This window comes from Coffea eugenioides, unplaced genomic scaffold (genome assembly GCF_003713205.1).
Source record: "Coffea eugenioides isolate CCC68of unplaced genomic scaffold, Ceug_1.0 ScVebR1_1707;HRSCAF=2605, whole genome shotgun sequence".
Lineage (NCBI taxonomy): Eukaryota > Viridiplantae > Streptophyta > Magnoliopsida > Gentianales > Rubiaceae > Coffea > Coffea eugenioides.
In genome coordinates, this window is record NW_020862129.1 from 2,214 (window position 1) to 14,884 (window position 12,671).

General features: G+C 33.8%; 1 protein-coding gene across 1 annotated transcript; it reads right to left on the reverse strand.

Annotated features, from left to right (window-relative positions):
* Positions 1-1,743: 1,743 nt before the first annotated feature.
* Positions 1,744-4,896, reverse strand: LOC113755760 (isoleucine N-monooxygenase 2-like). Its single transcript, XM_027299669.1, has 2 exons — positions 3,904-4,896; positions 1,744-2,367 (listed from the first exon to the last, which is right to left on the reverse strand). Exons 1-2 carry the CDS (start codon positions 4,894-4,896, stop codon positions 1,744-1,746), a joined length of 1,617 nt encoding a protein of 538 aa, XP_027155470.1.
* Positions 4,897-12,671: the final 7,775 nt, after the last annotated feature.

A 12,671-nucleotide genomic window follows, 5' to 3' on the forward strand; every position in this document is an offset into this window, starting at 1 on the left:
GGGTATGTTTGGTACCCCATAGAATTGGGATTTAGAATTGTAATTGGAATCCCAATTCTAATTTTTGTGTTTGGATGCTGCCTTTTCCATAGAATTAGCATTGAATTCTAATTCCAAAAGGTTCCAATTTCATGAGTTGAATTCTTTATCAGATCAAAAGAATTCTAATTCCAATTTCACATCTAAACTCTCAAAAACGGGTCTACACGCGGATCCAATGTGGGTAAAAAATAAAAATCGGGTCAAGTTAATTCGCGTCCCTCTCTCTATCTAATTCACCGCTTTTCCTCAGCACAATTGCTCTGCTGTCCACTGCTGCTTCCACCTCAACCCTAACATTTTGCCTCTCCCACCACCGTCTCCCCCATTGCCCTTTGCTCCTCCGGCCATCCCTCTACCCTTCACCACTCCTGCCACCTCTCCAAGTGCTCTCTCCTTAGCCCTGTTTGATTTTCTCGAACTGGGTTCCTCAGTTCGAAAGGAAGATTCTAAAATACAAACTGGCTTTGGCCGGTATTTTGCAAAAAAAGAAGTAATTTGCATTTTTCATTATAGTAGTCATGGATTTTATCAGTATTGGGCTGTACGTTCGAAGTAAATTCTGATTTTCAAAGCATATGCCCTATAAGTCACTAAATCATTTCCCTGTAGGATAGTGCGCAAATCTGCTTGTTATGCAGATATACTGTCTCTGTATACGATCAAACTTACATTTCTTCTCTGCAAATCAGGTTAATTAGAGATGGATCCTAAAGTGGAAGATGCATCAGAAACACTGCCTCCACTGCCACCTGCTATAACCCCAAATGTTGTTCCTTCAAAGGCTTCAGACGCCAAGAGACTACCAATTGGCTAGAAATGGTCTTGCTACCAGAGGCCAAAAGTTTCGATTGCTAACAAACCATTTCAATGTTAAAGTAGCCAGAAATGACGGCTACTTTTTCCACTACAGTGTATATAACCTCTGTCTCTATGGTGGTTGTTTAAAACTTTAAGCAAGCAATTTAGCATAAGTATTCTGTTCTTGGTATGCAGGTGTCGATTTATATTGTCATTGTTGCAATATTTTCTATTTTTACTGTCATTGTTGGTTGTAATTTTTGCCTGAATGTCTTAGCTGGTTTTGGGGTTTTAGCTGATATTTTGCAAAAAAAAAGGAAGTAATTTGCATTTTTCTTTAAAGCTTGAGTAACAATTAGCTAAATGCAAGAAAAAATAAATTATTAAAGGTACAAATTGGTTTTTTCCTTTAAATTTTTAGTAAAAATTAGCTAAATGTAAGAAAAAAAGAAATTATTATATAAAAAAAAAAGAAAAATTTTATGTAAGCAAATGTTTCATGAAAACAATTCTAATTCCTAATGAATTCTTCTCTCGTGCAAACAAAGAATTTGAAATTCCAAATAAATTCCATATCAATTCTATGCATTTTCCAAACGAAAGAATTGCAATGATTTGGAATTCCAATTCACAGAATTCCAATTCTATAGAATTTCAATTCTAATTCAATTCCAATTCTGTAGAACCAAACGCACCCTAAATTCAAATTATTGACTTAGTAGATGTGGATTAGGAACGGTAAATGTTACTTATTTAAATAGCAAAAATAGAAAACATTTGTTGATTTAAATATGATTGTTATTTTGGTACATTACAACAGTGAAAACATGACATTAATAATAGTAGGAGAGGGTAGACATGAAGACGATACAGAAAAAGTTAAATCGTTGAGAATGTAACATCCTAGTTGAACTGTGGGAATCGTGGTTCAGCAACTGCAAAGAGAGGTTTGGCAAGGAAGCCAGCATCCATTCCCTCTGCTAAATCAATTTGCGAAAGACCTGATGGAATCTTCCAGTTAAAGCATTGAAGAAGTCTGGCCAGCAACATTACAGTGAGTGTGGAACCCAGAAGGACTCCCGGACATCCACGTCTTCCAGTGCTGAAGGAAAACATGTTTAATTCTGGATCGTTCAGATCCATTCTAGCATCATCCATGTCATTCATGTGGCGCTCAGGCTTGAACTTTAGCGAATCCCCCCAAGTTCGAGGATTACGGCCAAGTCCTGGACGGCACAGGATAACATGGCTACCTTTCGGGATGAAGTAGCCACCAACAACGGTGTCCTGAGTAGATACATGAGGAACATTAAAGGGTGCATATGGATGGAGCCGCAAGGCCTCTTTTGCGCAGGCCTTCACATATTTCAGCCTAGCAAGATCAGATTCTTGAACAAGTCTATCCTTTCCAACCACGGCGTCTATCTCTTCTGTGGCTTTTTGAAGCATTTCAGGTTGATTTAGCATCTCTGCTAATGCCCATTCCACAGCATTTGATGGATTATCGACTGTTGCAAACATTAGTTCCTGTGGAGCATCACAGTAAAGTTAAAGTGAAACTAATAATCCTTATTTTCCAAATTCAATAACCGATTCTGTACAACATCATATTGCAAGTTGCATTTTGGTGGTGATTAAGGCTCATTGAGATTCCATCCTTTCTGATTTCAGTTAATCAACAAATTGCTTGAGCACACATAAACCACGTCATTAAAACGTGAGTGAACAAGATCATGTCATCAAACCACGTCATCTTCTGTACATCATTTGATGTGGACACTGTTTTACGTCACCTTTTGGAGTGCATCATATTATCTTTTGATGTCTTTTGGAGTGCATCACGGTTTTACGTCACCTTTTGATGTGCATCATATTATCTTAAGTTCTACTAATCAACGATGTGGGGCGTTTTGGAGTATACTCCCTACGATTGATTTTGTGCCAGCTTTTATTCTTCTGTCAGTCTATCCACGTTTGATCCCAGATAACTCCTAGTAGAATCTCCAAATTGTTAAGTACTATTTTTAACTGTTCGGGTTTTCAAATAGAATTCTCCCCCCAATCAATTATTTCAGGAAAAACCAAATTTGACTTATCTTTCTCTCCTCACATGCTTCCTCCTTTCCACCTTACTCTTTCTTTCATTTCCTTTTCGCTAAATTCATGCCATTCATTCCTTTGTGCCTAATATTTTTTCTCCAATTCAAGATTAAATTCTATCTATCATCCCTTGCCCAGATTGATTCCCCTCTTTCCCTTCTTCTTCTTCTTCTTCTTCTTTTTATCTCTATTCTCATCTCTTTTTTTGTAAATATGATTAGATTCATCCTTTTTATCCTTTTAATTCGAAGTGTAATGGATTTAATTTTTCTGTGTCTATTTATTTATTAGTGATGTCAAAAGTCAAGAATTTAGGGGATGGATGGGCTTTAGAAATGGGTGGCTGAAAATAAAATAAAGGAGGCTGCAAATAGAGGAAGACAAAAGAGCTGCGCTATTGATTGTTGATGATGTGTTAGTTTTGGGTAAAATTTGGGGCTGAGTTTTATCCAGTTTAACACCAAGTAATGGATTTAATTGACTTGTGTAATAAATGTAGGAGTTGAAGCTACTAGACAAAAATTAGGTTGTAGTCTTTTGGGTGCTAGAATTATTGGAATTTATTTTGATTTAAATTGGAGTGTTTGTTTTGGCTTTTGTGGTGGTGTTGCTTGGAAGAAGGCAATCATCATAGTTGAATTTTTTTACAAACTTTTATTTTTGGCAGAAAGAGTTTGTTGGTTTTGGTGTTGAAATAAAGGCAATCAACAAAACTCTTTTTATTTTTATCTGTTTGACAAAAAAGGTAGTTTAGGATATTTGAACGAATTGCTAGCCTACTAGGCCTCTTTTGAAGCATAATTAGTGAAAGTAAGGGAGGTGAGTGTAATTTTTTAAAGTAAAGGGGAGCTTTCTGAAATTTTTAGAGACCTCAAAGGAGGTTTCTGAAATTATCCCTTTAATTTATCCCATTTTTTAAGAAATTGTTTATGTAACCAAGCATCAGGATAGAGGATTCCTTACAGTAATTTGTGCTCTGATCTCCTCAGTTGTTAAGAGCGGTCTGCCTTTGTTATCTTTCAGCCTGATTAGGACATCCAGAAGGTCTTCTTCCTCATTTTTTAGGCCACTCTCCCACGTTTTAATCCTTTTCTCAATTTCAGGATCATGGTGCCTTCGTACACATGCAATGGCCATAGTAAGAACCTTTCTGTGGCCATCAAAATCAAAAATCTTCATCCAGGGCATGTAATCGGATAAGCTAAATGCATACATATAAGCAAGGAGTTTGAAGAGTGCATTAACATGTTCAACTTCCTCAGCACCTGGTCCTCCATCTTCCATTCCTTTCCCGAAGAATCTCTTGTTGAAAATCATCTTTCTAATCACATTTCCCAAGTAGTGTCGCGTAGCCAATCTTATGTCCACTAGCCCAGCAGTGGCGTCGTCCTTACACTGATTGTAAACATAGTTAACCAAATGATCTGCTTCCTCTGCTCGCTTGCTATGAAGCCATTGGTGTTTAGCAGGTGACAGCACACTGGAAACGATCATTCTCTTCATTTTCTTGTATTGATCGCCCAAAGGAGAAAGGCTTGTCGTCAAGAATCCTTCACTACTAAGTTCTGCAGACATGCAAACAGGTCTGTTGGAGAAAATCGAGTCGTGTTTCTTTAAGAACTCGCGAGCGAGTTCAGGAGAAGTGACAGGAATGATGTGAACACCGAAAATGCGGAAACAAGCGATTTCGGTATTCATATCATCCATGACTTTGTATATCCATCGATGTGTTGGTCTGTTTCTCAGCATTTGGAAAATGCAACCAAAGAAAGGCAAGGGTTTTGGGCCAGGAGGGAGAGGGAATCGAGGTTTGTTGTTCTTTAGACAAATCATTATCCATTTGCCCATTGTAAAGAACAACAAAACCAGAGCCATGAATCCTGAGAAATATGGGATGCATGACATTGAGGTAAATCTCAAGCTTGAATCAACACGAAGACCGGATGTGCAATTCATCACTTAAGACAATATGAAAAGGTTATTAGGCTATGTAAGCTAGTTTATTCTTATCACACAGTCTAAGATGGGGTGTAGGTAATTGTTGTTGATGGTCTGTAAAAACTAAAGAGTGCGATCATGCAAGCTTTTATAGAAGAAACTTGTTGCTAGCAATCACATATTTATGACTTTGCAGTACTGTCCCCGGTTGAACAAGGGACCTCTATTTTTTACGTACACGGTCCTAGGGAGGTCAAAGGGGGATCCACTGGCGAATTTTTTTTTTTATTTTTATACCTACTCCTATATTAGGGGAAGCGACTTAAAGAAGTCAAAGGAAAACACTGGCGAAATTTTTAGGAAAATCTAGACATTTAGAATGCAGGTCAAGGGATTTGATCTCTTGACCGTCACCTAAGTAGAATTTTAAAACTCTTTTGATGGTCAATTTATTTTATACCTACTTCTACTCCTAGATTAGTTGGTTGGTTGAACAAGGAACTTAGCCAAGTTGGATTTTAGGAACAGCACATATTTTGCCCATGCAACATCTCTTTTCAACAAAATAAGTTCGTAACAGCATTAAATATAAGCAATACATATTATGGGTAAATTAAGTTCATCATCTAATATTTTGTCTATGTGAAAATAAAATAAATTAACTTTTAAATGAAATAGATTTTACTATGAATTAGTTGAGTTGTTCTACAAAATCATTTATGAACGTCAACACTAAAAGAAATACTTGAAAACTTTACTATTCATTTATTAGATTTTACCACAAAGGAAAGACAAAAAAAATAAAGGTTTTTCAATCCCTAGAAACTCTCCAAATTGGTATTATTTTCACTAGTTATTGCAATAAAAACCACTAATTACAAAGATTTGAAACCTATGCTACAATTCATGCAAGAATTTGTATAGTATTAGTTAGACTAAGTTTTATCAAAATTAGATTGTTGCTATCCTTCCTTCAATTTTTATTTTTTGGTTACTGTTTGATTTGCCGTTTAATTTAAACTAATTTGGTAAATATGGCACACTTTAGGACAAATGAAATGTGTTGTGGTAATATGAAGTGCCTTTTGAGATTTTTATCAAGATTTTGAAGAAATATTTATGATATCATTAGCATGATTAGTGCTTTATAATAAAAAATTATTATTCAGACTCCACTTGTAATTTCATCAGGTAGCCTGCATGGAACAGAATACCACATTGTCACCGTAAGTGTTTGAGAATGAGTTCATGTTTTATCTAGGGAAAATGATCAAATTCGTCCCACACTTTTTGTTAATATCGATTTAATCTCTAACTTTTATTTTTGATCAATTTGATCCCTAAACTTATATTATGGTTCCAATTAAGGATCTTTACGGTAGCGCCACCATGAAAAATCGATCAAACTCCTCATTGACCAATTAAACGGGGGTATTTTAAGAACTTTAGATATCTCCTCCCTCCATCATCAATCCCCACTGCCTGCCACCCATCTCCTTCTTCTTATCCCACATTTCTTTTCCCTCCCTCTATCATGTCAGTAATCTTTGTTGCAGTCCGCTAACCACTCCTTGAGCAGCCCTTGAGCAGATTGTAAGGAGAGTGTTCCAAAAAAATCCAGCAAAAAGCCAGGTTTTTCTTGATCTCTCTGGTGTCAAATTTCTCTAGGATTGCTTTGGTATCATTCTGCAAATTTGTGCATTCATAGACTAGATAATTTTGGTACCTATCTTCTTTGGATAAAAGAAAAGATTCCTTCTAGTTTTGAGCCTTACAGTTTCATAATCTCTGAGAAACTTGAAAAAAGGAAAAGAAAAAAGAAGAAATAAAAATAAACGCCCAGATGGCTGATCCTCCAGACAACAAGGCGCTTAATACCACCCAAGAAGATGATGGTAACGTTGATAGGTTCAGTGCACTTCCAGACTATGTACTGCTCTATATCCTCTCATGTTTCTACACAAAAAGTGCTGCAGTCACCCCAGTATTGTCCAAAAGATGGAGAAACCTTTTTGTTTTGCTTCCTGAAATTGATCTATATTTCTTTGTGTACAAGGATGTTCCTGACCGTGATAGACTGTACTCAGATTTTATAAGTTTCACAAATAGGGTGATCTAACAGCGAAATGAAGATCCAATTAGAAGAATTCGACTCGTTGTGAGCCATTTTTTGGAAAGGCACCATATGCTCTTTGAGTAGCTATGTTTAAACCAAGTTTGTTGGAGATATAAACGTTGGGCCTTAGACTCACCCTTCTGTCAAAGTAAATAGGAGGAAAGGAATAAAAAAAGAAAAACCTAGGTTCCCGATATTACATTAATGGAAAGGGAAGCAACTGAGAAATCTTTGATGCATCATCACAGAATAGGCTAGGCAACTATAAGCAAAACCCTTTGATTGTAGTTAGTTAAACCGGTGTATAGTCCGCTCTAACCAGTCCCAGAAGTCAAGTATTGCAATCCCAATCCTAATCGATCCTCAGTTGCGAACTTCATAGAATGATCGAACATGACTAAGGCGAGGGAAAAGAGTGGTGGTGGAAAAGAAGGAAGGAGAGGGTGGCAAGTGGTGATTTGATGATTAGAGGGATCGGAAGATTACCGACAAAGTTTCTAAAATAACCCCGGTTTATGATAAATTTGAGGGAATTTGATCGATTTTTCATGGTGAAACGCCATAGAGATTCCTTAATTGGAACCGATAACATAAGTTTAGGGATCAAATTGGACTGAAAACAAAAATATAGAAATTAATATCAACATAATAAAAAAGTTAGGAATTGAATTTGGTCATTTTCCCTTTTATCTATTGGACGCGTACATATTAAGCAACTTGTCCACCATTGGTTTGCTAGGGAATTTGGAAAGCATCTGCTATATACTTATTTGTCTCGAGCGATATAAGCCCCATGAAGTATTCTTTTCCAAATCAACAAATTTATTAATTGCACTAAATATAAGAGATACATTATTTGTATAGATTAATTTCATCATGCTTATTTTTTTTCACTTTAACATTATAATCAATTAATTTTCAAATGAGATAGGTTTCGTATAGATTACTCAAGCTATTCAATACGCCGGCCAACTTGAAAGAAAAACTTTGAAAACTTCATTATTGGATTGTTAGATTTTACTAGCAAGGAAAATTTTACGAAAAATTTTGTTTTTCTTAAAAAACCTGGAAAACCTTCATATTGCTACTACATCATTAGTTATTAAGAATCACAACACTCTAGTTTGGCCCAACATTTTGAAATCGATACCACAGGTCAAGCACTTTGTATATTAGTAGAATAAGTTAAACATCAAAATTACAATAAGTTCTATTTAGTCTTTCTCTAATTTAGTTTATTTGTTTGTGCCATCGTGAATCAGTTGAAATTAATTTAAGAAATAGGCACTTTACTTTTAGATACTATTTAGCATAAAAAGTTAGGATATCATTAGTAGAATTAAGTAGTAACCACGACTCTGCACGGGGGCCAAACAAAAGTGTAGCTTTGGGATAGGTAAAAGAGAAATCCAAATTCTCTCATAAATAATAAATTTGTGGGAAAAAGTTCAATCTTATTACCAATATAGATTCAGTATCTAAAATTTTATTTTTTTGATAATAAAATATCTAAACTTATATTCTTTTTTTGTCGTTGAAGTCTTTTAGAGCCAAAGTCGGTATCACTAGCGATGAAACAAATGTCAAGAACAAGTCATGTCAGGTCGTTCAATTTGAATTAATCATGTGCAACAGTTCTGCAATAATTGGGTTGTTTTACCGCCTAATCACTAATGTATTAGTACAAAGAGGGACACAACCACAACCATCGTCATCGTTGTTCTAATAAATTCACGCTCTAAATCAATTATGCAACATATCAACATGTCTATCCAAATAAAATTTAAAAAAAAATCCCAACTGAGTCGTATCATTTTACCACTTTGTTGTGCTGTAAAAGAGAAAGAATTATTTATTTGCACCACTAAAAGTAGTGATTTCCCTAAAGAATAGGTTCAATCTATTTACGTAGTCTCCCTATCAAAGAAAAAAAATAAGTCACTTGCAAATATTTTATTCCACTTTCTTTCATTTTCACTTACATATCTATTTAGATAGTCTCCCAAAAGTAGTGATTTCCCTAAACAATATCTATATCTATATCTATATGTATTCAAGAAGGGGTTTTTAGCAGAAACCCTCTCAATGGCTTCTAAACTTCTCATTCTTTTTTCTAGATTTTTGTATTTATTTTAATACATAAAAAGTAGCGGGTTATAACCCACCTTATCACCAATCAAATTTAAATTTAAAATATACCCACTATCTCTTAACTCATCCTACAATCACTCCTACAAATCCTCTAATCATCATCCCACATTTCCCCCCACGTTTGCACTTATCAAAATTTTGTTAACACAGTTTGATAGTAGTTCGATTCATATTGTGGGATAAATTTGCTAATGATGATGATGAACGGTTATATCAGTCTGCTACAAAAAATAATATTTTACTAACATGTGGTATTTGCGTACAAAATTTCAGAGGTAAATCAATTGTTTTTACTTATATTCTATATATTTTGAATAGCTTTTGAGCGAGCATAACCATACTATGCAAATCCATCACTGTGTACAATTGGAGTTAGCAAATTGTATATTAATCACAATTTAGATTTTGCTCGATACCTGCGCAGTTAGTGAGTTCCTCATTAACACTATATCAAACTATTAATATTGTTTCGTACTCTTATTGACATTTATTTCAAAAAAATTGCAGGTTTGAAAATAATACATGTGCCCGCAAGTTAGTTACGTGGTTGAGATCAAGCAATTTCACAACACCATAAGCACTGTTGATAGCAAATTCAAAGAGAATATCGATATCTGAATATACAATCATGCCTACGGTAAGCTTACTCAATTTTAATTAATTACCAAATGAATTTTTTTAATTTATAATTATAACCTATATCTTTTTTCATTCTTATTAGGTTAAATATTTTCGAATACTTGCTTACATTCAGAGCATTAACATAGAAAATATCTTCTACGAGCTATGCAAAAATTGTGGACAACTATGTGAAGGTCATTTTTCAAAAACAGTGTGTATGCATTGTAATGACGCGGTTGACACTGTTATTAGGTAATTAATTTCATGTATATTTAACTTCAATATATTTTTCTGTATTGCATATAATATTTTATTTGTCAAACAGTTACAATGTTAACATACAAATCAGAGATTCCAGTAGTAACATGCATCTTAATCTACAAGATAGACATGCACGATTTGTATTTGGTTATGATGCTTCTTATCTCAGAGAATTACAAAGGAAAATAGAATTTCTTAATATATATTTATTTTTTATAGTACTATTTATAAACTATATAAAAAAATACACTAATTTCGTACGTTCTTAATTATCAGGAAAATGGTGATAGGTTGTTCAACCAACGAATTAATTCATGCAAAGATTGTGCATTTTCATTTATAGTACGCACTCCACAAAATTCAACAGAGCTAATTAAATCATCAATTTTGGCTTTCATACTAAAAGTGGATTGGTATGAAGAGTGTTCGCACCTTCAAGCAAGATTATCAAATCGAATGCTTAGTATTTGTAAGTATTTCATTTTAACAACATTCAATTACATTCATTTGTAGAAATATATCATTCCCTTTTTTAATATAAATTTTTATTTTTTTTTCAGGATCCATCTTCCGAAAAAAGACAGTTCTTGACTGATATACACATTCTATTATATTTCAAACTATTGTTAAACAAATATTACATTTTTATTTTGTTGGTTCAATTTTTTTCACTTTTATTTGTTCACCATTTTATTTTTATTTTTTTCAATAATGTCAACACCATGCGTAGCACGGGTATTCACACTAATGTTAGATCTGTTTACGTAGTCTCCCAATCAAAGGGAACAAGAATGTCACTTGCAAATATTTTATTCCACTCTCTTTCATTTTCACTTACATATCTATTTACGTAGTCTCCCAAAAGTAGTGATTTCCCTAAAGATTATGTTAGATCTCTTTACGTAGTCTTCCAATCAAAGGGAAAAAACATGTCACTTGCAAATATTTTATTCCACTATCTTTCATTTTCACTTACATATCCTGTCTATTTGTCTTTTGCAGCCATTCTTCCTATTGTCTTCTTGATTGTGCCTTATCCAAGTTCCTTTCTTTATTTCTCGTCATGCAATTTCATATTTGGTGGTAAAAGGATCTACAAATATGAATTTAGTTTTTATATTTACGTTTTTTACACAAGGTGGATGACTGTTCTCGTCCATTAGCATTAGTCTCAGAAACTGCGGATAATTTTCATAAAATTGGGCAAAATTAGCTCCTCACTTAATACACTATAACAAGTTTTCAAAAGTTAAAATTGACAGGCTTAAGCATGTCAGGCAGATAATGATCATAGTTTAATGTGCACTGAAAACGTTTTATTGAAATAGGGAAAAAGAAATGAAAAAACTCTCCTTCATAGTGAACCAAGAAAGAAAATTTAACCAGGTCACACTTAGCATCAAAATTAACATATTATATGAACCAAGATAGCTAATGGTAACAAGAGCAAAAAAAAAAAAAAAACATGAATTTACGACAATTGATGTCTAAAAATTCTTAGTGATGGCACTTTATCATACACACGGCAAAAAAAAAAAAAATTACATGTATTTACAACTATTTAAGAAATTTCCTAACATCATAAGATTTTACAAGGTACAATGGAGAAAGCATTATACTAACCTTTGAAATTGTAGAATTGAATTATCACTAAGGATTCAGGGTTGTATAATAACGAATAAGTTTCCAAGAGTAGTTATTGACATTTTAAAAGGATGCAACTACAGACAAAAAAAGGGGGAGGGGGAGGGAGAGTAGGAAAAGAAGAGATTAAATCAAGGAAAGCACCTCTCAACAAAAATAAAAAAGAAAAAGAAGATAACAGATAAAGTCTGCACATGATTATTTTTCCATATCGGGACTACAATTAGTCTACATGACAATAAATAGATTAACAAGGGAGTAAAGTTTGAACATGCATTAATTTGGAAATTATTTTCAAGAAGAAGATTATTGTGGCCAAAAACTAACTATTGACAAGGAGCTAAATTTCGAAGTTGATATTCACCAAAATAGACTGCATGTTCAAATCTTTTTATTCCATAAAGATCTCAAAGTAAATGTCTGGATCTAATGCAACTATTTGTATATCTTTTTCACTAGTTGAATAGTTGAAATCTTTCTAATATTCTAAGATGGACTAGGTTGGTGGCCTTCACTGCACTTGGGAGGGGTGCCCGCCTAAGGTCTACCAAAGTGGCAAAGCCTATGGACTTTATTTCCACAATAACCTCATTCTTTAAAACTATTTCCAAATTATTGCACTCTCAAAATATATTCCCTTGTTAACCTACTTGTTGCCATGTGGACTTCGAGTATGGAAAATATTCACATTTCCATCTTATATTAAGAGATACAATCCACATCAATAGATTCTTAATAATTTTTCAATAGTTCAAAATTTGCCACTTATGTACAATCTTAAAGATAAATAAAAATATTTCTCTATCTATTATTGAGTTAATTAGTATTTCTCACATTAGATTGGCTCATATAGCGTGTTAATTCTGATACTAACACTGACCTAGTTATATTTTCTCTCCAATTTTTGTGGAATGTATTCTCTTTTGATAAGTCAAAAAATGCAAGAGAATTTTTTTTTTTTTTTGAATTTTCTTTCCCCTTATAGTGGAATTTTTATGGT

Bases quoted from the DNA above. Each gene is read 5' to 3' on its own strand.
- LOC113755760 (XM_027299669.1), bottom strand. From the start codon at position 4,896: ATGAATTGCACATCCGGTCTTCGTGTTGATTCAAGCTTGAGATTTACC. The intron at 2,368-3,903 runs GTAAGGAATCCT...GATGCTCCACAG, and splicing joins AGATCAGAGCACAAATTACT to GAACTAATGTTTGCAACAGT.